At 40.1% G+C, this 25,109-nt stretch overlaps 2 protein-coding genes across 5 annotated transcripts in view; both read left to right on the plus strand.

The window, feature by feature from the left end:
- The window catches only part of mal2 (mal, T cell differentiation protein 2), a 10,649-nt gene extending 8,490 nt beyond the window's left edge, over positions 1-2,159 (plus strand). The window contains exon 4 of the mRNA XM_017409857.3: positions 1,147-2,159. Within this exon, the coding sequence (XP_017265346.1) occupies positions 1,147-1,218 (72 nt within the window). The 3' untranslated portion in view covers positions 1,219-2,159. The remainder of the gene's footprint in view (positions 1-1,146) is intronic.
- A 1,895-nt stretch (positions 2,160-4,054) lies between these two features.
- LOC108232296 (protein MTSS 1) overlaps positions 4,055-25,109 on the plus strand; it is a 41,212-nt gene continuing 20,157 nt past the window's right edge. For all 4 annotated transcript variants that reach the window (XM_017410001.2, XM_037980148.1, XM_037980147.1 and 1 more), the window contains exons 1-3: positions 4,055-4,557; positions 6,895-6,956; positions 11,864-11,937. In XM_017410001.2, the coding sequence (XP_017265490.1) occupies positions 4,486-4,557; positions 6,895-6,956; positions 11,864-11,937 (208 nt within the window). In that variant the 5' untranslated portion in view covers positions 4,055-4,485. The remainder of the gene's footprint in view (positions 4,558-6,894; positions 6,957-11,863; positions 11,938-25,109) is intronic.

Genomic DNA, 25,109 nt, shown 5'->3' on the forward strand with positions numbered 1-25,109 from the left:
AAATAAATATTTGAAATATATGAGTTTGTATGTAATGTATGAATATAATATACAAGTTTCACTTTTTAAATGGAATTACTGAAATCAATCTACTTTTTCATGATATTCTAATTTTATGACCAGCACCTGTAGATAGATAAATTGTGCAGCCCTGGTATAAAGAAAAGTGTTGCAATATCATTCTTGCTTTTGTACCAGCACATAAGGTAACATAGTTCACCCCATAGATTGGTGTGAGGACACCACCACCCCCCCTTATGTTTAGATCCACTAAGGTGTTGACTGCTTGTTTCATGTGGTATATATTCACGCTAACATGAAATGCTGTGAAAACATGATTTATCACCACTAGTAGCTTTTAATTTGTGCTCTTAAAGTTCTAATTGGTCGTACTGGCCATAATAAAGCAGCTACAATCTCCCAGAAGCAAGGCCACCTGATTTTTATAACCTCATCAAACACAACATGCTTAGATCTTTTAAAGACAAATCCAACACAATTTGAATTTTTCAAATCGATCCACTGGTTACCAATTTATTGTCAAAAACTTATCATCAGAATGGGACTAAATTTATACAGTTCTTAAACAACTTCCTGGTACCGGGCTGAAGATGAGGAATCGCCCTGATTGGCTGTAAATTTTCAGATTATTCCTTCGTGGATAACACCTGAGCAAAGCAGCTCCCTCTCGGCTCTTTGCTGACGTCTATCATAAAATGTTTTATTTCATCCGAGCTGAGAAATGAATGAATGAATTAGCTCCATCACTGCCTGACTCAGTTAGCTGTAGCGCTACCGTGCATCGTTTATTTAACGGGTTAAGAACATACAGAGGATGAACGGGTGGTGAGTGGACAGGTGGCCTTGCTACTCCCAGTCATAAACTGCTTTTGGCTTTAAAAGTCGATGCTGATTCTGAGCTGGTTCTCCAGCTGCAGAAACGCTAAGAACTGGTTCTAAACACAGACATAGACCTATAGTCACACTGCAGCTTCCTTGGTGATCAGCAGTTTACTTAGAGTTGATAAAGGTCTGTACAGTTTGCTGTTAGGAAGCGAAAAATGACTTGGTCAAAGATGGCGTGAGTTAAAATGTCGACTCACCATACGAAGTATTGCTGAGTAATTAGTTTTCTCTCTGTCCCAGATATTTGCTTTCCTGGTGACTCTTTGCTACGGCTGCAGCATGGTGATGGGATTCAAGAGATGGACGAAGTAACCTGAGAAATGAAGACGAACTAACATTCCGTCGGATTAATCACTCCAGCTTGTCCACCTTAAAACCTCAGCCGCACCACCCAGTGATCCCCAGCTGCTCAGTTTGGTGACGTCGGTTACCATCCTGACCGGCGGGAGAGCGATCTGCGCCTCGAGCACGCTACAGAAAAAATATAGGTGACTTTCAAGTTGTTAGGGCAGTATTGTTTTTCCTGCGTTGCTGAAGAGTCCTTTCAAATGCGTTTCAGTCTGCTCTCGGAGGCGTTGGGAGGATAACGAGCTGAGCAGAACTTTATCCTGGATGTTAAATAGTTTTTTGGGTTTTTTTTTAGATTTTGAAAAGTAATTTTGCAAGATGAAACTGATTCCTGTGAGGGTTGTTTCTCACTTATGTAATTATATAGATATTACCCCATTTACTGAGTCTTAAAGTCGGTAAAAAAAAGAAAAGAAAATCCCATATTTTCCACCTGAAGTGCCTGTGAGAGCAGCAGATGAATTTAACATCTGTTTGTCTCCGTTAAACACAACCTGATTGTTAAAGCTGCGTTTGGTGCTGAGGAGTTGTGTGCATTTAATACCCCCAATATATTTGGCCTTAACTGTTTTTTTTTTAACAGTATTACGATATAAATTAATCTGTTACTGTAGATTTAGACTAAGCTAATCATGTTATCATAGAGAAAATTGACAGAAATTCAAATGGCTTTGTCTACTGATGAATCATTTAGTTATTTATGTTTTGAATAGATTTTTATTAGTATTTAAATGTGTCAATGCATTATTTAACTGCTTGAATTTCTTTTTTTTACTGATTTATCAATCACTTCATTTAATGTACGCATTAGACTATTAACTTGGAATCATTTTTTGATTAAAAGTTTGATTGTTTTTAACTTAAATGCATTTTAGAAGAAAAGAAATAAAAAACTCTTACATGCAGTTCTTCTGTGTGCGTCCCTATTAGGTGCATTTTCAGAGTCGACTTTCTAAAATACGTGCCATCACGTAGATTCGTTGAAAGCGGGAAACGATTTTCAGCCATGCTAATGTGGGTTTTTATGAAATTAATGACATTATTTACACAAATGCAGGGAAGGACGGATTTATGGACGTGACATTTTTCTGAAAAGTAAAAAATTCAACCCAGGACTACTGAGTTGGAAACTCAGAATACTGGAATAGATTTATCCAACTTAAAAAAACTTGTTTATTTTTTATTTAAAGCACCCTGTAGTTTGGTTTGTTGTTGATAGTCTTGGCAATGAATTTAAATATTCAGTAAAAATATTAATCTAAATTTGGGATTGGTGTGAATGATCTCATGTTGAAGTTGACTCTTCACAGTAGTTATTGGCACATTTTATTTCTACGTTAGCATGTTTCAGAGAATGTTTTTATGTTCACCTTCAAGCTGCACATTTACAGGAGATGCATTTTTTAATTCAGCATCCATTTCTTTAATGATCAGAAGTGACAGCGTTTACGCTCGGATGTAGAATTATTCATTACTTTAGCTCATATCTTAAATATGAACTCTTGTGATATTCAACAACCTTGTGTACATTTCAGGTTTGGTTTGGATGGATAAGCTCAGTTCAGCAAATGCTATTAAGCATTTATGTTTTGCACGATAAGGTCATCTGAACTTCTCTGTAAAATAGTTAGATTTTTCTGCGGCCTTTCATCTTCACTGAGCCACGATGTACAGCAGATATAATTTTTTAACAACATTCCACCCAATCAGATGAATAATAGTCACTTTCTCCTGCTCTTCCATAATACTCCCGACAAAAAATGGATACCTGGGCTTAAAGAGTTTTAGTTGGGTCAGATCTGCCAAATGTCGCCTCTGTGTGGGGTTGTAAGGTGCAGTTTGTTGGAGTTTGAAAACACTGGGATTCCTGAATACAACTGCTAAGGTCGTCTCAGCATAGATTATATTATATTATATTATATTAGCTCTTTCTGACTTTTGTTTTCAAGAAAAAAAAAAGTCAAGTTGATGACAATAAATCCTTGGAAAAAAAAATTCTTCTAGATGATAAATGAAAGGCATTTGTACCCTAAAGCAGACAATTATCTCTAAATAAATACGCACAAGCTTTTTAAAAATTGATTAAATATAACTATTATAGTTAGTTGTTGTTGTGTGTTTGCAAAAAGCTTTCCAGAAAACTTTAGTATTTGAAGATTTTTTTCATTAACTTAAAAAAGATGGAAAAAAAACTTGTCATTTTTGTTTCAGCCACTAGGTGTCAGTCTTTATTTAATATTGCTTAGAAGTAGTTTCACAAGCTTTACTATAAAAGATAACTTTGCAAACTCAACACATTTTTGCTCAGATTACTCTCTTATGTTTTAGCTATAATCTTTTCAGCACTATTTGAATTTTTTGTTTTAGTGTTTGTTTTTTATTACCCATAAAATGCTTTCAGAGAACAAGTAAAGTCTGTTTCTAGATCATCTCGCTTGTAAATCGCAAATACTAGTCCGTTCCAGAGGGAGTCGCCAGTTCCGGTCTCTTTTGAAGCGCTGTGATAATGGCGCTTTCACAATAAAAGTACACGTCGAGGATGTATTGGCTACAACATGGCCAAAATAAATTTAGTGGCACAATATTTTCATCTTAAACACAAGTTCATTCAAAAAAAGCTTTAGGGACATATGTCTGCTATTTTAGTGTCATTTTAAAGCGATTTAACGTGTTTTCAGGCACTAAATTGTAGTTGACGTCCTGTCTGAGATTTTATTTTGACATTATCGTCAGCCGGAAATACATTTTTGCCATCGTTAACGGAAACTTGACGCTCGGTTCCCAGTCTCTAGTTTTTCCCTCTTGTCCTTCAGTTCAGGGAAGGCAGCGAGGGGGTGAAGTCGAGGTTGTTTACCTACCTGACAGTGTGCGGAGCTTCACTACCAAACAAACACCTTTGGAGTAGTTCTCGTTCTCCGCCGGGCTGCTAAAGAGTAAACACCCGGTCTTGTCATGGAAGTGAGCGGGCCAGTGTGGAGGGAAGAGGGGGATTTAAATTTCTCCTCTCGACCCAGCAGCTTCTTCTTCTGAGTTCTGAACACAGCCGGACTGAGACAACAAAAAAGCAGTCGCTGTTTCTTTATTTTACACCACTAGGCATTACCACTGCTCGTTTCGTTTAGTCTGTAATCCTTTTTTTGGGGGAAAGTTTTGTCCGGTGCTCCCGGAGAGCGTAGAGCGGGAGGTGGTGGAGTGAAGGCGGCTTGCCGAGTCGGGGGGCTGCTCCTGAAAATGGAGGCTGGCATCGAGAGGGAATGCAGCGCGCTCGGAGGACTCTTCCAGACAGTTATCGGAGACATGAAAGTAAGTCTGAAACGACCATTTTCTTTTTTGCAGGATTCACGACCTGTGCCGACTCAGGCTGGCTAGTTAAACTGGTTAACTTAGTAAAACAAGCGAAACCCAGACTTTGCTGTTGTGTTCAGATGAGTGGATAGGTGTTTATATCAGTGGCTGTAGGGTTAGTGCTTCAGTTTAATTACTCTTACTGCTCTTTTATGTTCCACTAATAGATCCACTTTAAAGTGCAGTAATGCAGCAGTCCTAATGAAGGTCCAACTGGGTCACTGAAGCAGAACTGGGCCATCTTTATTTTGACGGTATTCTTGGATTTTGGGACAATTCGCAGCTTCCCTCTCCAGCTGTCGTACTCTGCCTGAAGGAATGTCGCTGTCAGGGCAGAAAATTACCCTCAGGGTATGAAAGAAGACTTTGGCATGTGCAGGTCAAATGTCCCGCCTTTGGGTCCGCCGGAGTCAGAAAGTTTGTTATGAATACTGCTGAGGCATTCAGCACCTCTCGGTGTGGCAGTCCTCGCGTCAGTCCCGTCAGGATGTTCCTGTCTCCTGCTGCCACACAGTCAGAGAGGATATGCAAATGCTCAGAAGTACACAGGTTGTGTTTCCGTGCACCATTCAGATTTCCATTCGTGTGTTTTTGTTGTGGCACAGCTGATGGGGATGTGTACTCTGGCTGCTTCCTGAAAGGCTGGGTTTCAGATGTTTCGTTTTGAATTTCTTCCTTTGGCAGAATGATCGTGCAGCACACCTTCCTTAAACAGGGAATTTTAGGTTTTCCAAAGTCAGCGTCACGTCAAAATTTTACATCCACGTACACAAATATTACATTTAGTCAGAATTTCCCAGTGTCATGAAGTCTCATTGATAGCTGGTAGCTCCCCTGTGCCATAAAAATCACATTTAACTGAGCTATTTATTTAAAAAAATAAAAAAAGATAGCAGTACATAATACAGTCTGGTATGTACCTGGTACTTAAGAGTACTTACAGGGTACAAACTAGGTAACCATTGAATATGTTCTTGGTCCCTACAGGGTATGTACCTGTTATGTACTGAATACTTAAAGGTTACATACCCTGTAAGTACCCAGTACTTACCAGATATGTACTCAGTATGTGTCAGGTACAAGCTCTTATAGTATCTAGTACGTGCCTAGATATGTACCTAGTAAGTATATCCTGTAAGTATAAGGTACATACCAACAACGTACCAGATCGTATTATTCATAATGTCAAAAAGAAGAAAAGAAAATCTAAATGATCAGTTCAGACCATTGCTTGTAAGTTGGACTCTACAGAGGCGTTATTTTACAAAATCTAAGAGAAAAGGTTTTGTCTTGTTACTTTAACTGTACAGAAAAGCTGCTCGGCTGGTTAGTAAACTGGGGAACCATCACTGACTTGCGGCTCGTGTTAACTATCCCAGTAAATGAATGCTGGTGGCCGTGTTTAGTTTGCATGTATCAATAAAGGAAGGAAGGAACGATGGATGAAAAAGCTCCCACCTTCCAGCCGTCGTTCTTGATGAACGAGAAGCATGACAACAATGTACGGAGCCACGGCGATGTCATGTAATGCAGAGAGAAATGTGGGCTGAGGGCTGGATGGGTGAGCTGGTTGTTGGGTGTGACGTTTGACATGAAAACACCACATTCCTTAGCCCCCTGACACCAGTGCCACATCAGTGACAAAAATCTACCCATTCTTCAGTCAGTTCTCCCGTTTTTTTTTGTTTTTTTTTGCATTATGCCACTTGTTCTCAGCAGCAGCTTCAGTACACAGCTCTTCAGCTCTTTCTTAGTCCAGGAATTTAAAGAAAAAAAAAAATCTAAGGTCCATCTGGCTCTGGGCTCATTATACTGTAGTATTAGTGCTCTCTTTGTGTTGGAAACTTTCCAGAGGAGGCCCGTGACCCATTTTGCAACCTAACGCTGATGGAGGACACGATGGTAATCTCTGTTTTTCATTTGAACACAACGCAGCAGAAAAATATCACTCTAACTGAGGTAAATGAAGGCTATTTGCGTCCAAACATTTCGAAGAATTTCGTTATTGCATCCTTCCCCCCTCCCCGAGTTTTACGACCCAATTTGCTCCCGATAGCCTGAGTTGCGTGAAACCCTTCGAGCCTGATGGCGAAGAGGTGAAAATCAAACGTCAGCATGGGTTGCATGTGAGAGCTTGAGCTGGCACGGGTGCTGTTCAGCAGCGCAGGTGATAACAGACACCCTCATACAGCGAGTTGTTAAACACGTCACCGTGTGAACCATGAAATCTGTCCTGATGACGAGATTGCATCAGTCATTTAAACTGTTTTTTTTTTTTATCTCTTTCTCCCACAGAGCAGCTACCCTATTTGGGAGGATTTTATCACCAAGGCAGGAAAACTGCAGTCGCAGCTTCGGTGAGTGCGTGGTCATATGAGCATCTGTCATTCTTGTTATTTCCTTTTTATATTTTCTTTAGTAAATACAACTCATAATGTGAATAGATACGCATGAAAATGAACCATGTTGGTCACACAAAAATTTTTTTTTACATTAACCATACAGCATCTTTGATGAAAGCTTCCCCTTCAAAACTTCTTAGCTGATAAAATCACTATTTTTATGATCGACATGATTGGAACGTTGACCAAATTTATTGAAATAAATACTTGCATGTTTAAGCTACTAGCTGTATTATTGTTTTGTCTCCTGCTTCTAATAATCATAGCCCAGGAGGTGGTGAATCTGCACAGCAGTTTTAATTTGATTTGACTTATTTTCTTTGAACTACACGAGAAAAGAACCATGGGTATAAATAGTATTTCTCAATTTCTAATGTCAGTACTGATACAATTCTAGGCCGGATGACACAGCATGGTGACCGTTGCATAAAAGTTGTGTCACACCACGTTGGCAGCCTTTTTTTTTTTTTAAACAAAGAAAAAAAAAGTTTTATATAAGCATATACAATTACTGTGCAATATATTGTCCTTCCTGACAGGAAGTCCCCGCTTGATCTGCACACATGGCCTAAAATTAATGAGCAAAAATGTTTATACTAAACTCTTTTCTTTCATCACTACTATTCAGAGGTCATTCCACGTCCTTCCTACAGTCCAGTTCTTTTTTAAGGCTGGCTACATTTGCCTTTTAAGTACTGTATATATTTACACAGTTCCTGCCAGAATAAATCCAAGTGTTCTGCGAACAATAGATGCCAATCCCAGCTCCCTCTCCTAGTTGGCTTTAAGTGGCCACGTGTCAAAAGACAAACAACTTATGACGGCGAAGAAAAAAAAAGCTTCTTGTCCGACAAGTACTGCAAATCCAGACATCCCGTGGTTTCAATTATTCTTTGGTTAACAGTGCATGGCATTTCCCTGGTCATTTAAGTGTCCACGTGTCCTCATGAGGACCATTACTGACAGTTGTACCAGGGGTCGCTACTGGGTCCCATTGTTCCCTTTTTCTCAGCGCTAAGGCTGATTATAGCTGATATGTTATTAGAGTGTCTCCATCGTTTAGAGGTTAAATATGTGACCCTGCCATACTACGCCTCCAGGGAGGATTTGTTAGCTTGTTGCTAATGACTGGATGTTTGACAACAAAATGTTTGGCTCTAGCTGTCAGGTGAGTGTTAAAAAGAGCAAATGTACTTTACAATAACAGAGGAATGGTGAGTCGAACCTTCAGTAACATTTTTTTTATTATGCCTTAGAGGTTAATGGCTGTTTAAGGGTATTCATACCTGCTAAGAAAACTGTACAGCAGTATGTCCTTTGTCACGTGGGCACTGACCTCCTGAAGTTTTCCAGACAAGTTTCGAAAGGGGCTGCATGTGGAAATGTCAGCGGCACTTGTTTCTTACTTGATGTAGAAATTCACCAGAGAACTACCTAATGAGGAGTTAAGAAATTCAGGGAGCGTGTCATTGTGTGCATCCAACAGCAAAGCCTCAACAGCAAGTGATAAGAGTCACACAAAAAAAAGCTTTCATTTACAAGGCTTCTTTGCCCTCCGTGTTTAATGTCATCCATATCACGTTTTGGGGATGTTTAGACGAACTCTCTGCAGATTAGGCGTGGCCTCCACCCAGTGGTCGTGACATCTGGCTGCTTGTTAAACTGGCCCCGCTGGTGGGGAGCGTTTGGTTGGTTACTATCTGGTCCTGTTCACGGTGACATACATGTTGAGACGTTTTTCTATCCGCTTTAAAGCTTGCTTCCAGTCATTACAGATGCCAAAATCACCTCTTAAACTTAATGTAGTTCAAACCCCCAACCCACAGACCTCTGTAATTTGTTTGGGGGCTGGGCTATTTAAAGAGACACACACACAGACATATATATAGATAGATAGATATACAGTACAACACAAACACACCCACCTTCTCCTCTTGGTCTGGATAAGTTACCAGCATGTAGTAGAAGCAGCATATGACCCTGTGTATAATGCCACCAAAGGCAGTCTGCTCTGTAATTTATTCCCTGCTTCCCCTTTACCAAGCAGCCAGGATATTAACCAATTACAGCTTTGGGACAGTTCTGTGTTTTTATTTACTTTTTTCTTTAAAACTGTATTTCTTTCTTGCTTTTCTAGTTTTAAGGAGAGTGCATGTTTGCACGTTTGGCGACTTTTTAAAGAAGGACAGCAAGACCTGAAGCCTAAATGGTTTCTAATCCACGTCCTCTTTAATCTTGATTTTTTAAAATTTTTTGCTTTGAGTTGATGCAGCTGCTTGAAAGTGGGGCTTACAGAGCTCCTTCTTTCTCAGTAAAAGGGAATTTTTAGTTGAAATGCGCCATCTTAAACCTTCTCCATCATCCTGAAGTGTCATTAGATGATTAAAAGCCTATTTAATGTGCGTCATAATATGTGCACAGTTTATTAATTTGACGGTGAACAGTTCACTGACGACATATTCAGTCCGGAGCATCTTGGGAGGCGCAGTCATTACCGACACTGTCGTGATTCTGCTGTCTTGCTGTTCGTTCCTGAAACAAGTCCAGTGAACACAACCTCTTTCTATGATTCACATGAGCTCCAGTCACATTCCAGTTCCTGCTGAACTAAGAATAGACGAGAGCAGCAGGACTGAATGTATCATTGTCGTAAAGAGCCCTCTGCTGTACCACGGCATTCTCTGTAGGGAGCTTAGGCGGCCCGGCCAAGACCCGGTGGATTGCATACGTTAAAGTCTCCACTTTAGAGCTGGGACGTGTGTAGATTTTAAGACCGATGGTAACATTCAGGTCATTTTTTTTTTTTTTTTTTGAGGATTGAACACAGCTGAACTTTTACAGTATAATAAAAAATATTTATATATTCTTCTTAAAGCCACAGAAGTTTAGGGACTTTTGGCCAGCTGTCAGGGTTGTAACTAGAACCTTCCCTGCCTCTAGAGCTTAGCTTTCATGTATATATTGGGAAAATAAAGTCACCCAGTTTGCTAGTTCTTACGGTCCCATTTGATGCTAAATGCTAAAAATAAATAAATGTGGTAAACAGATTAATCCATTTAGTATCTTCTTTGTATATCTGTGGACCAAATTAAAGCTGGAGACTCTATGTCAACTATCTGTTGAATACACTCATTGTATATTAGTATTTAACATCCAGTAATAATAAAAGCAGTTTTCAATACACTTATCACACAGACCCACTTTGTATTAAGGATTTAAACATGAATGAACGTGATTTAGCTGCAAGTACATGCAAAAAAAGAAAAAAGAAAAAAGAAGGAAGACAGACGAGTGCATGTAATCCATTAGTGTAGGCAGATATAAGTTGGAGGTTGTTATGGTGGCCCGTGTTGGGCTTTAAATAGAAAGGCATCTGTGTGTGCTTGTGCGTATGTTTCTTTTTCCGTTTGCAGAACACACCCATGGATCTTCTGGTCAGCTCTGCAACAACACAGCACTTGTTAACCAATACTGCGTTAAGTTTCTGAGTGATGAAGAAACAGATTGTGGAGGAGTACCCAGGGTTGTTTTAACAGTTGAGCTATTTTTACCTTCGGTCAAGGTTGGAAAAGGGCTGTTTTTGGAAGATCTGAGCAGCTATAACGTCGAAACACTGAGGAAAGTTTGAACACAAGCAGTTGTTGTATGGCTTTAAAGTAGAGTTAAAAAGGACTTTTGTTAGTAATGTAAGCACACACTCCTGCTCTTCTAACACTGTACTGTAACAAATGACTTCCAGATGAACCATCTTATATAGTATTGGTCAAAAAAGACAATATTGCCACCTTATTTTTACAAACAGTGGGCAGCGGTAACACTTCAGTCTCATCTACAATTCACTCGTCAGCCCCTTACCTTGCTGTTGGTCTGTCTGTGTGAGGTCAATGGAAAATACCCAAGTTGTGTTTTGAAGCGTTTCTGTTGACCCAATGGAATACCAAGTGGAATAACGAGAATTATTTCATGGGTTGACCAACTTGAGTTCAGAACAAATGAGCTTTTGAGAGCGAACACACGTTGGAAAAAGTCTTGAAAATAGTTGTTTTTTTTTTTTTTTCCTTTGTGTGGCATGCATGACTGACGAGTAGCCTCCTCGTTGCGGGGATCAGATATCACATAACTCGCACGTGCAGCCTTCAAGCTCCTTTAATCTTCATACCTGCGATCCTAATCGTGCGAGGGCTGTTGTGTTTGAAGTCAGACCGTGTTAACCAGTTAACCAGTTGTCCTCCCTACCAGTCAGCGACCTTTTGCCAGCTAGCATAACTGCTGTCAGGATACTAACAAGATGGTGTCTCCAGTCTGTTTTTTTACGACTTGGAAGACTACAGTTAGTCCCTTTTTTTTCAGCTGCTTTATATACTCAGTATTTTATTGGTGTACTGACTCTAATATGATGACGGAAAAGCAGGTGAGGTCGACCCTCACATTTTAGGCCCTTTTCTCGCTGCAGGACTCAACAGGGTTCATTCCACATTGATCCTTCCATTGACCTGGAAGTGAGGCAAACTTGGTGTAATTACAGAGACATTCCTCCCCCAGCAGGCCACATTCGAGCCGTAATACAAACATGACAGTGGGCAGAGTGGAGTCCTGAACTTGGAGTATGAGTGTCGACGTTAACGCCTTTAAGGGTGGAGGGGCTGCATACAAACAGTGTATGTAAGGAGGTTTTATTCCTGAAGTTAATCCACTAATCTAATCTGGAAATACTGGTCCAATAGGGTTGTCTTATCAGTTTGTAAACCCGGAGTTTTCTTCTTTTCTTTTTTTTTTTTGTTTCCATTTATTCAGTATAGTTTGAGAATGTAACTTCTTTTTTTCCATGTTCAATAAACGTCTGGTTCTGTGTTTTGTCCCAGGGCGACAGCAGGGGCTGTGGCTGCCTTCCTGGATGCTTTTCAGAAAGTGGCCGACCTGGCTACCAACTCCAGAGGTAGGACTAGTCACCTGTAGGAATAATGCTGTTGGAGTTTGTGTTTGTCTTTGCATCTCTACTAGAAGTCCATCATTTTACCTCCCTCTGTTAAGTTCTCTGGGTCACTGGCTATTATTTATGGCAAATAAATATATCAGTGTGCTCTTTGAAGCCCCTTTTGTTGGCTTTGTTTTTGACCTTTACCCTCTTTTCTCTGCTTTCTTTGGCCCACCCCCATCTGTACCCCACCTCTGCTACATCTGGCTCCTCCAGTAGTCTGCTTTAATTCTGTGTGTGTAAGACTAAGAGACGGGGGGCGGGGGGGTGAGAGATCTCATCCCTCCCCAGCTTGGACTCTTCCAGCCATGCACTGTCCTATTAATAGGAAGCAAACCCGACACACACATTCATCACCTCACTCACAGGAGTGAGAACGAGAGGGGAGAGAATGGAGCTGAAGGGAGGCGGGGGAGTTCAGGGAGTCATCATTCTCTCCCTCGCTCTCTGAGTATATCAGTTTTCTGTACGAGTGTCAGATTCAGTTAGCTGAAGAGCTTCGCGTCATTTTTTTTTCTTCTCTTTTCTCTCCCTGTTCTCTCTACATTTTGGGTTTTTGGTTGGCACTCATTATTTAGAGTTGTGTTGCTCTGTTGCTTTATTTAGCAAGTGCAGAAAAGAAAGGTTCTGTTATGAAACTCTTGTTAAACTTTGTCTCTACATGACTTAATAGTTTTCAGTCCATATAAATTTCTGTTTTACAATACATGCAGTTCACTCAATGCCTTTTAAAGCTTATGTTAGTAGTGTTTTATAACCCAAATACTTTATCATACTGCAGCAGTACACTATAGCAGAATACCTTCTGTGTGTTTATCTTTTCTTTATTCTTCAAGGTGTACAATTCAAGGTCCCCTTTAGTTTAAACTCTTGTCAGTGCCATCAGAATATTGACATTAATGCACACTTTGTCTCCCTAACTGCTGCCTTGCTGTTAGGTATTTTTGTTATTATTATTTTATTATGATGTCAGAGGTCAGACTTTCTGATTTGGCTGTCCTCTAGAGATGTGATTGCTGCTGATTACCACACTATGTTATTAAAGAGAGGGAAACGAGAGAATGGGTGTTTTTGTAGGTTTACTTAAGTTTTTGTTGGGTATTCCGCTCATTCGAGAGCCTCGAACAGTTTTGAATGCTGAAAGGTTTCTGAAACAAAAGAAGCTAAAGTTGGCAGGATATTTTTATTACCTCTAAACTTAACTTATATTAAAGGTATTAGAGTTGTGATTTAGTAATGAAAGTATAAAAATATACAGTATATTTAACTTTGGAGTGAGATTTACTGATGGTTGTTTTCTTACCAAACTCAGACCTTATTTCTTCATAAAATGGGTAATATCTTTATAGCATAGTCCTCTATTGAAAAGGATGGTCATCTTCTAGGTCAGCGGAGAGGTCAGCATATTTGGTGTTTATCTGCAGAGCAGAAGAATAAACCATAATACTAACATCCCAGCCTGTGGATGTGTTCATCTGTATACTTGTAGTAGCAGAGAAATCAGCTGCATGCAGATCAATAAATATGTTTGAGGAACAAAAAGAAAATGAAACTACTGTTCATCCACAATAACAAGATCAAATGTGACCACAAAGATAACTAGAGAGTTGACATTGCACATATTAAAGGTAAATAAGGCTCCTAATCGACAGCAAAGATCTGTCGGCAGCCTTTGTAAATGTTTGTCTGTCTGAAGTTATTGGCAGTGAAGATTAGGACGGATCTGTAGGTCTGACAGACTTTGATATCTGATAGGAGGTACAGCTGCGGAGTTCAAAGCTTCGTCCGGAATCTTTTACAGACATTTAATTCAGGTAGCCTGATTTAGAGCGTAGAGTTCGACTACATCTTTATCTACGAGACACGTAATCAGAGTTTTTCTTTCTAAATTTTTGAACCAGTCCATTTCCAGTGACACTCTGAATGATATTACGTGACATGAAGTTGTCCCCGTAGCTGTTTGTTTACTTATTGATGCTTTATGTCTGTTCTAAAAGGACATGAGCACAGGATTTACTGAAACCACCTGTTTCATTGTGCTCTGCTGTTTGAGCGTCTCCATCCACAAGGTTCAAACTCTGGTTTGTTGACCTCTCTTGGTCTGAGTACACTGAGTCGGGCTCTGGTATCTCCACACTTTCTGTTCTGACCTCAGTTGTGACCCTATCAACTAAACGTGCAGTCTTTAAATCGTTTGTCTTCACCGTTCTCTGTCTTTTGCTGTTATCTTCTCTGCTCAGTTTAATCTAGCAGTAGGTGCTGAATGTGAATGGCTTTGCTTTGTTTTCAAAGTGGATTAGACTTTTTTTTTAAAGATAGTCTAATTTCTGGTTGGCTGGCTTTGTCTGTCAACAGTGAGTTTCTCAAGAAGTAACCTGAGCGCAGCTTTTTGTCCATTCAAATTCAAAACACAAAACCAGTGTGGAATAAACCAAAACCTTAAAATGCCTAAAATCTCTGTGTATGTTTTTAAAACAGTTTTTCATTCTTTTTATGCCTATGAAATCATATTTTCACTAATATTAATTTTAGTGAAAAATATCTGCTAAAAAGCTTGACTCAGAGAAAAGCACCTAAATTCTATTAGTTTCCATTGGAATCTGTACAAATACACATAATGCTAACTAATTGTGCACCTATAGCTCATAGCAGGGAGACCATGCTTGCTGTGATTGGTCTAATTGTTTGCTTTGATTTTAAACTCGCGTAAAAAGGTTAATGATTCAACATATTTTTAGCCCGGCTTGAGAGACATATTCAAACATCAGCACACAAGAAACAATGGCCTTCTTTGCCTGGGAAACTGGTAAGCAAGCTGTTACCAAGGGCTAAATTACCTGGGAGAGGGAATGTGATACTGTAGGCACTGGGTCTTTAGGGAGTTAAATCAATTAGATTTCATTTGAAAGTGCAATGATTTATTTACACAGTTAGCTATAGTCCACTACAGACAGAGACAGAGACGCTCTGGTTCTTAAATGGACACTGAAAACAAGCAATAATTGTAGTTGATGTGATCATTTTAGTTTTAATGAAAACTTTCATTATGTTGAACTTTTGTTAGTAAAATGTATTTAAGCCATGTGTTGGAATACAGGGGTTAAATAAGATAAGAAAGTTAATACATTATATCTTCACTCACTCCAAAATCTGGCTTCACAGCAGAAAATTACTAATAAAAGCTGCTCATGCCCAGTCCTATCAGGGTTTTTTTTTATCAGTTCTTAAAGGATGATGCAGCTGAGCAACACGGGAAATCACTTTAGATAAAAGATGGCCTCTCCGAACATTGCAGTAACATATGCTGAACTGACTCCAGTCTAGTGTGCACTTTTTCTTCAGGATTTTGTACTTGTCTGCAGAGCTTGAAGGTTTTAAGACATGCTCAGAAGTGTAAAATTTCCTTCCTCCGATAAGTTGAAATGGTGCTGGCTATTGATGAGGAATAAGATAAAGCTTCACTGAATCCATGAAAAGGGAGATAAGAGGGGGCGCGAGAGCAGAAACGGCAAAAGAACGGCTACGCGAAAAATAATCCCCTCGTTTCATCAAGTGTCAGTTCATTTTTTGTGTGGACTTTTTTTGGGTGAAACCATTGATGTGTCATAGTTTCCTTCTTTGCAGAATGTCTGCTTCTGTGTGTCTGTTGTCTGTTTTTAAGCTTGTCTGTGCAGCCTTGTGTTCATGCATATCCACAAAACTGCTTTTAAGTATTTTATCCACCAAATGAGTGTGAGAACGATACCAGCCCTGGCAAAATGACTGATGGCAACAGAGGTCAGGACACAACGTTACTGTTGAACTAAATCTTCATTTTATCAAAGACTACCAGTTAATGGTTAATAAGCCCGACCTTTACAGTAATGTTAAATATGTTTCTGGTTTCTAAGACCTGTAGGGTCTGGAGGAGTACTTTATACCTGTCACACATGCTTTACAAAGAGCCAGTTTACAAAGAGCCAGTTTTACTAATTAAAAGAAAGCGTTGGTCTTCCACTGTAAACCCAGAGTCTGACCACTGACAACTTGCCTTTTAAAACAGCACACTTTTAGGAATAGGCTATTACAAAATGTTGACAATACGATAATCTTGAGCCTTTGTCCAGCATAAAACAATTACCACATCTCTGGTGCGAGTTTGCTTGCTATGGCGACCCCAGCTGAGTGGCTATGTGTATTTTTTGCTACCAGAAACATTCCCAAACAACCAATGTTGTCTTCTTCTTTTTTTAATTGAGGGGAGAATTACAACGGGTTTCCCCTCATTGTGATATCATACACAGCTGACTGACAGCTCGCAGCTGCTCCATATGATCAGAGAAAGCCCGCACTATCTCTGGCTTTTCAATCAAAGGAGTTTAAACTGCACAATGATATAAGAAAAAAAAACCTCTTTGACCTTTTAAAGCTGCTGGATACGTCGAAACTGGAAAGCAGCCCTTCCCTGAACACTTTAAGGGACTTTTGGAAAAGTCAACAAAATATATAACTATAAGAGGATTACCTGTATCTCTGTTTTTGTCACCGTCTAACAGCAAGATGGTGAAAACAAATCATCACACAAAACAGCACAAACCTTCTCACACCAACCAAAACATAATAGTTTATTAACTGTCGTAAAAAAAGGGTTTGTGTCACATGTGGTTTGGCAGCTGTTAGGAAACTTCCTCTACCCAAAGTGTGTGTGTGTGCATACACTGTATGTAATAGCGTGTCTCTGAGGTAATATTAATCCCAGGGACTCTGTCAGCAGCTGGAGTGATGACTGTCTTCAGACAAGTCTGAGTTTGTCGTAATGAACCATACACCTGCCACAAAGGCAGCATGTAGCAGCCTGTTGGATGTGTTTGGACATAAAATATTGTTCAGGTCCTGCGATTAAAGGTTCTAATTACTTGAATGAATCCCATAATTCAGCTTGCCCACATCATTTTAAGCGTCTTTGTCCTTGGCCATAGAAGCAGGGTGATATACTGTCCTGGTAAAGTTCACCGCTACAGTACAGATCAGTCAAGGCTTTAATCCTGTCTGCTTGGTTGAAGCTGGCTGTTACTTATTTTTATGTGCTGCCTTCTACAAATATTCTTTAATGTCCCTCATGCTTATGCCTCCTAGCTGACTTGACCCGTTGGCAATCAGCGTTGCCTACAGAAGTGCAGGAAGAATTGAATTTCCACTAGAACCTGTGGTACCAACCAAGCCTAAACACAAGTGTGTTGAGGAGAAGCGACACAGTGTGCCTGAGAAGGTAATAAAAAAGAATCTGGTCTCCCCTATGGAGAGCCAGAGGGTTATAGACTAAACTGTTTCAGCTGTGCTCAAGTGCAGGCATGCAGCACTAAATCTCTGATCAGGTAAGCTATAAATCTATCATAATCTTAACATGGTAGTGTATACTGGGAATATTCCTGTAGTTGCGGGGGTTTTAACAAAATATATTCCAGTGTGGATTTTACAGTGATGGTATACGGCCTGAGGTGCGCTCTCCAAGTTTTCTTGTTCCAAACTGGCCAGCTCGGCTTTATTTATCATAAAGCGACTGTTTCTGAGCTCTATAGTCTGCTCAGCTACAGCTTCTTTCATCAACAGCAGAGAAAAGAAGAGCCTCAGCTCCTCTCACAGTGAATTAAGCTCCCAAAATAACTTTCAGTCAAGAGGTGCTAACGTATGTCTTTACTACATTACAACAGCGCATTTCGTCCATTTTACCAGCTGTGACAAGAGCGGCTGGTGTTGTTTTCGTTTTCTGCATGTCTGTGGGTGTCATGTTGGCAAAATTTGGTCTAGGAGACATCTACTGTTGTGGCAACTACCACAATGGTGGCTTTGGGTACTTTAATGGATGTTTTTTTTTCTGTGTGTGGTTGTGGCAGGATTATGTCAACATGAGAGATTTGAAGCTGTACTAAAAACAGCCTCTAAGCTTTACAGATGCATAGTTTAAAAAAAAATCAAATTCAGAAAAGGATTGGTTGGCAAAGTCCACGATTGCTGATTATTCATGCAATTACCTGGTGATTCTGTCAAGACTTTTGAGTATTCATGAGTCAGAGCATCAACACAGTGACTGGCAACATAAGTGGTTTGACCACATTGTGTGATAGTCTGAAATTTATGTAATTATGCTTTCAAACTGAAGAGGAAAAAAGAAACACTTGAGGATTATAAAAAGATCAGATAGTTAAATAACTGTTAGTGTCAGGTTGCTGCTTTCTAGCACCTAGACAGGGAGGTGGGGGTTGTAATTTCCAGATGTTTGTAAAGATTTAGTTTCCATTTTTTTCAAAAATCTTGCAATGCGGCTGTTTCAGAGCAAAGTGTGTCACATCTGCCATCAGTCATATAAGTTTAAATGGTTTACTTACATATTATCAGTTTGTGGTATTGATGCTTTAAGGTTGCCTGGAGGTTTCCTTCATACAAGTTGAGATAGGATAGCCAGAACTTAAAGATACCAGCATTACCAGAGGTCTCAATAGGTATCCAGGTTTCTAAACCCGACTTAAACTCTGTTCAACACAAGACTTTTGTATCGCAGGCTTTAATTTATCTCTGTTTGTGATTATTTCTCTAAGCATAGTCTGTGTGTTCGACCATAGACAGAGCCCCATACATTGCCATGTAAAAAAAAAAAAAAAAAAAAAGGAAAAAGAAAAGTCTCTTTCCTCTTTTCCCCTCTCAGTTCATCTGTTGGACTCTGTTACAGAGCAGCCTTAGAGTCTGAACTAAGCCACTGTCTCAGTGCCCTCTGTAAGAGATCTCTGTTCTCCTTTCCAGTTTCAATCCAAGACTTAGCCAAGGCCGTTCACGTTTCCTGTCTTCTGTCCAAGCCAGGCTAAGATCCCACTCCCTAGAAAAAAGCTCTGTGCCTTTTGCTCAAGCCGCTCTCAGCTACTGTTCACCCAGAGCCCACTCTGGATGTCTTATAGATCTCTGCAATCAATAAATGGAGCAGTTATTGGGTCGAATACACAAGCTTGTGCCACGGCGTGTGCCCTTGCATGTACACTGTGCATTTACTAAACAATCAGCTGGTAGAGACTGACTTCTGTAGTCCAACTGGAAACATTTCTTTGATAGACCAAAGTCATAGCACAAAAATGAATGTACTTAAAGTGACAGATTACGTTTCAAGCTTTATCTGTGATGCTTTAACTTTGTGTGGAACAAAGAAGTTATGACATTGGACTCTTTCAGGAGAGGGGTAATGAGAATGCATTTTTTTGTGCTTGTTTGAGTCCAAATGCCAGTGAATCATCTGTGCACTTGTGTACACAAGTGTTTGTGCGGGTTAATGCTGTTTGCTCTGTTTTTGTTTAAACATAAACCCGGTTAGGCGAGCGAGCTTTGGAACTGGAACATCTGACATGCATGCAAAGCCAAATTCAAAACACATTTCTCTAGCAAATGAACTACAGCCTTGTGCCGCCGAGCTGCTAAAGTGAACATCTTCGACAACGTAAAACATTGAAGGAGCGTTGCCCCCCCCTTAAAATAACCATATACAGCAGAAATCAAAGAGGCGAAAAAAAGAGGCCGAGAACTAAATTAGCCTGTTATCTAAGACTGGATGGTCGTCAAATGAAAGCTCAGATAACCTGATTGTTTTGTCTTTGATGTTGATAAGAGTCATTCAGTGAACACTCCATTTACAGGAAGCCACAGACAGAAACCAGCTTCACGTTGTTCATTTACACCTGTTGACTTCGGCGTCGCAGCTAATCATTTATTCTCAGTGGCAACATTTCCTGAAAACGTCTCTGCTGTCTGTTTACCTTCCTGGTAAACCGAGCTACGTCTGCTCTCTGTGTGCTACAGGTTTTCCTTAAACACACATTTGTTGTAGGTGTGTGTGTTATCTGAGATGATATTTGCATCCGTCCGCTGTGTGTCGATTTAGTAACTTGCTTTTACTCTAAGCCATGTCCTGTGGGTCTAGCTGTTAAACGTGTGAGTCTGTGTTTGCCAGTTTTAAGGTTTTCTTTGTAGGGGTTGACATCAAATGTGTAAGTTGCGGGCTGTGACCCAACACAGCCTCCCTTTGTTCAGCGCTTCACGTCGCTTCACAGTATGTGACATGGAAATTGTAGCTTACACTTGAAATTGCACTTTGGCAGCTGCTGCAGTTAAACCTCCGTGAGGCGTTGCACAAAAAGAGCAGAAACTGAACCAAATTCATTTATTTTAGTCATGTATTTATTTATAGCTATTATCAAGTTCATCGTTCTCACTAATATTCTATTTTCCCTTCCTCCCTTTCTTCTCTTTTACCCCCCCCCCCCCCACACACACACACACACACACACACACACACACCTTCGCAGCCTCACGTCCTTTCCAGGTACACTCGCTGTCGAAGCCAGGTGCGAACGCAGCCGGTCCGTGACAGCGAACACCTGATTGTTTTCCTCTTAATCGTTGCCGCTAAAAGTCCCTCAAGGACAGGAGGAAAGTTGAAATGGGGGAAAAAAACGGAGCTAAATTATAACAAGCAATACAGTGTAGAGTCGCTCAGATTGTCAGATGTTAGATAAATCATGCTTCAGCTCAGGGTTACACTGCTACACAGCATTCATGTGTTCATGCAACTTTCTTTCCATACATTCAGTGAGTCTGCCTTTGAGTGAGTGAGGTCCAGTGTTTCGGATGATAAGTGTTTAAAGTTAAACTCTGTTCATTCAAATGACTCCCAAGGCAGGCTGATTTAGCCAGCTTTTTTTTTCTTTGAGTCCGAACAGTTTCCGTCTACTTCGCGCCGCGCCGCATGAATAATGCGTTTGTGTGAGACGTGTGCTCTCAGGCGTGCGGATGAATGCGGGGTGACATCGTGGAGGAGAAAGTTCCCTCCCCAGCTCTCCGACTTTGCGCGGGGCCTCTTACACATCCACAAGCACACGCAGAGGCTCAGACAGCCTCACGGTGGATGTAATCTGGTGGTCATTATTGCAAACAAGGCTGTGTTGTGTTGCGCTGACAAACACTTCAGTCTCTCGTGTGCGCCTCTGGTTTAAATTATCCCCAGTGTCTCACGAACCGGAGACCTCTCGGTTTCTCTCTGTGGGGACAGGAAAGGTCACAGGAACGTTCACATGTCGGGCGCAGAAGGTTAAAAAACAGACTTTGTTGATATTTTTTGATGTCCTGTTTGGTTTCGACTAAGAGCGGCGAGAGGGTCTTCACTGCTTTCATGTGTCTGGTAACAATATCACAGGCTGCTGCTGTGTTTGCAACTTTATTAAGACAAGAAAAAACAACTGTTGCTTAATAGATGAACTCGATTACCTAATGGAAACTAAAGTATTGTCATTTTGCCATTATTTCAAAAATAGCCCTAGGTCAAATCCATCTTCCAGGACATGGTAATCGTAACAAACTAAATCAAAAGCAGCTAGATCTCTTTTTTTTTAATTCTTGAAGATGTTTCACTTCTCATCCAAGGAGCTTTCTTAAAGTTAACCGTATCCTTCCATTGTTTCATTGTCATTTTCATACTAAAGTTATTTTTTGGAAGGTTTTTATGATCCACAAATAAACATAAAACACACAAACGTCCCAGTGTGTCATAGACTAATGCAGCTGGTGTCATTCTTCTAGGATATGGCTTAACTGAATCTAGAAACCGATTATCCCATCGTGCATTTGAACACGTTTGCAGCTATAATTCGAGCATTAAAAACTCGAGCTGTTTTTCCTCTTGTTCTTTCTTCGCGTCATGCCTCATTACCTCCTGTTTACAGACAACGTCACGAAGACCGGTGCGGTGCGTTCATAATAACATTGTGTAACGTGATTACGTGGTTCAGCGACAGATGTTAGATTGCTCTTTGACTTTTGTCTTTTCAGCCTAGAGTCTAATTAAAATAGAGGACTACTCATATTTTGAAAATTGTTCAGAAGAAAGAAAAGAAAGAAGGAATTAATGTAGTGGTTAAAAGCAATTGAGAAATATTCATGTAAATTAAAAGAAAATATATATTTTCCAGTCTATTACCTACTCAAAAACTAAGCAAGGTTGTCTGTGACTACCCCAACAAAACAGCTTTTTTTATAATGTCAAATAAAAACATTGTAACGTAGGTTTCCTGTTGCTGTTTTAACAACAAAACCACTAAAAGTCGTTTCAGTCTAATCAGAAGTAGCAAGTGTTTGAAGTTGTAATTAACTCTACTTTCTCCACTTTACTAACTTGAATTACCTGCTTTTTATTGTAGGATTTAGACACGTTGAAACAAAGTTTTCTGTTCCTGTTTTCGTGTCATATTTTGGTTTTTAATTAACCGAGATCAAGATCTGCATTTTTCCTCTCCGCACGCTTATTTGTCTCCGGCGTCCTACCGCCCTCCGTCTCTGAACCTCGATCGGCGTGGCACGCAGCAAACAAACACCGCTCAGACTTCAGCCAGGGCACCGCGGTGAAATGATCAACCTCTGTCCTCCTCACTGTGAATCATTAACGGTGGCATGAGACTTTGTGCACGTCCTGACCATATGCTCGCATCAGTGAGCCTGCTCAGATCTGCTTACCGTTAAAAAAAAAATACATGTCAGTACCAAAATAACCAGCCGATTTAGTCCATCGCTAGAGGTCTTTAGGAAATTCATTCTGCTTCTCTGTGTGTAGTATGTGTGTCAGACCAGAAAAGGAAGATTAGTTAGAAAGTGGAGCACCAAAGCCCAAAAAAGAGCAAAAGAGGTCTCGAGGGTAATCTATTCTTTTATTCTCTCCCCCTCTCTGCCCTTCTCCTGTCACTTTGGCCATCTCATGACACGCTTAAATCCTCCTCATTAGCGTCTTTAATTGGTGTCGATGGGTAAAAGAAGTCCTAAAGTTTAAGTTTTACGACAAAAACCTCGTGGTGTTGTGCTCTTTAACTTTACATATTAGCATAAACGTTGCTGAACATTTGATGGCTTCTGATGCAGAGACTTCTATTTGTTAGTCCAAGTTTGTGCAGTTTTGCACAACTAGTTTCTACGAATACCTATGATTAAGTAGTTGCTCTGGAACACAGTTAAATCTTTGACTGTTTTAATGTCACAAGCCAACAGTGTTCCTTAAAAACCAACTGTTTAAGATAAAACTTCTATCAGATTACATTTACTAGTCTTTATATGTTGGGAAGCAGCTGGAATAAAGGAACCGTAGGAGGCTTTTGTCATTATGGGTGCATACGTTGCAGTCTTGTTTCACTGAGGAAGACCTTTGCAAAGATACCGAGCCGGTTACCATCATGCAAGCTCCCGTGACTCTTTTTGGGATTTACTTTGCTCTTGACTTTGACCGCTCATTGAACCAGCTGACTGCTTATTGACTGGATTAACTCAGGCCCAGTATAAACACTGTGGGGCTACTTTCACACGTAAGGAAAGAGAGTTTGGAGCACCGAAAACAGAACGTAAAGCTAAGAGAGAGCACTATAGAATAAGATCGGAGACAAAACAGCTTTTTCAAGCGAAGCAACAAAGTAAACAACCAGTTATTTCACTCCAATCCGCACCCGAAGTCAGTGCGTACTCATGACGTGTAGCTGTGGGAACGCAATTAACCAGTTAGCATAAATTTGCACATCAGTCATCTCTCCGTGGAAACCTCTCTGGAGCACAAGACTTATCAAAAACAAAACGCCTTGGTAAGAATAACAAGGAAACTTTAAAGCTCGCTAATCAAAAGGAAGAACAAAGAAAACCAGGAGAAAAGATGAAATATGTACGATTTTTGAAAAAACATCAGGGCAGAAAGAGTTCAAACAAGTAGATTGTATTTCTTTTGTTTTTTTTGTAAAAGTGTAAGATGTTTAGCAGTCAGAGACTTCTGTGTTGTCATCAGTCTAAACCAATGGTTTCCAAAGTTGGGCTCAGGACCCCAATGTGGGTCACGTAACACTATGTAGAGTCCTGAGATTGTCTCCAGCTATTAACTTACATTTAAAAATGATTGCTTGTGGCACATTTTAACATAATTGTTACAAAGCATAAAAACACTCATCACAAATTAATAAAAAGATATTTGGATGTGAAGACTGTTTATGTTGTCATTATCCCCTTGGTTAACAAGGTTATTAGTAGATTTTGTATATTTGAACTGCCAATAGAAGGGGTCAGAAGCTTTTGTCACAATCATTTTGTGGGTCGGGAGCTAAAATGTTTGGGAACCACTGGTCTAAAGACATTTAGCTGCCTTTTACTAAAGACACCAAATTAGAGATAAGTGATGATTTTTTTTTTTTTTAATATTCAAAATAAAAAAGTAAGGTTGAGTCCAAATTCCTAGGATTCCTCAAACCTCTACTCTTAGATTTGAAGTTTTCCCTCAGCCCTTAATTTGAAGCCACATTTGGTAGTGGTTCAAATATTCCACTTCAAAATAAGGCTTCCCTTCAAGAAGCCAGTGGGTCATAATAAGGGGACAAAATCCTTTCATTTCAACAGATGTGAGGCGTTTTAACCAGAGGTCCAATATGCTGGATCGTACTTTTAAACATTGGCTTTTTTTAAAAATTATTTCGTGCTTGCTAAATAAAAGGATCAACGATAATACCAAATACATCAGATTAGAGATTGTAATGGTTACCATAACAACAAAGTTGTTTTTTTAAACAAACTCTTTGGTCGTTTGGATCAGATAGCTGTATCACTTTGTGCTCCCCTTACAAAGGAAGACATGGGACACCCCTGACGCAGCCGCAGGGACAAACGATTGGTGCAACAAAGATCTCATGAAATACAAAAATGGTTAAGGATTTCGTCAGCAGCCTTGACGTTTGGATTATTTTCAGAATAAAACCAAAACAGATCAGTTTGTTCAGAACGAGTACAATCAGTGCAACAGCATCCAAGACTTCATTCCTGTTGTTCCTGTCATCTATTAAAGTGCGGCCGAGTCCACTTTCTGAAGACAAATAATTCATTGCGACACATTATAATTTCAGCTCCGCTCTCCTCTTTGCGTGACAGCTGTTGGTAACTGAAGTCAGACAGTCCAGAGTTTTTCAGTGCCAGCGCTCGTCACACTCCAGCAGGTGTGTGTGCTTCCTCGCCCACACGTCCAGTGTGTCTGCGCTCATGGAGGCTAGACTCGCCGACTGTAGGGTGTGTGTATGTGTGTGTCTGTGGGTAGGCAACACAAGACAGAC

This window comes from Kryptolebias marmoratus, linkage group LG16 (genome assembly GCF_001649575.2).
Source record: "Kryptolebias marmoratus isolate JLee-2015 linkage group LG16, ASM164957v2, whole genome shotgun sequence".
Taxonomy (NCBI): Eukaryota; Metazoa; Chordata; class Actinopteri; order Cyprinodontiformes; family Rivulidae; genus Kryptolebias; species Kryptolebias marmoratus.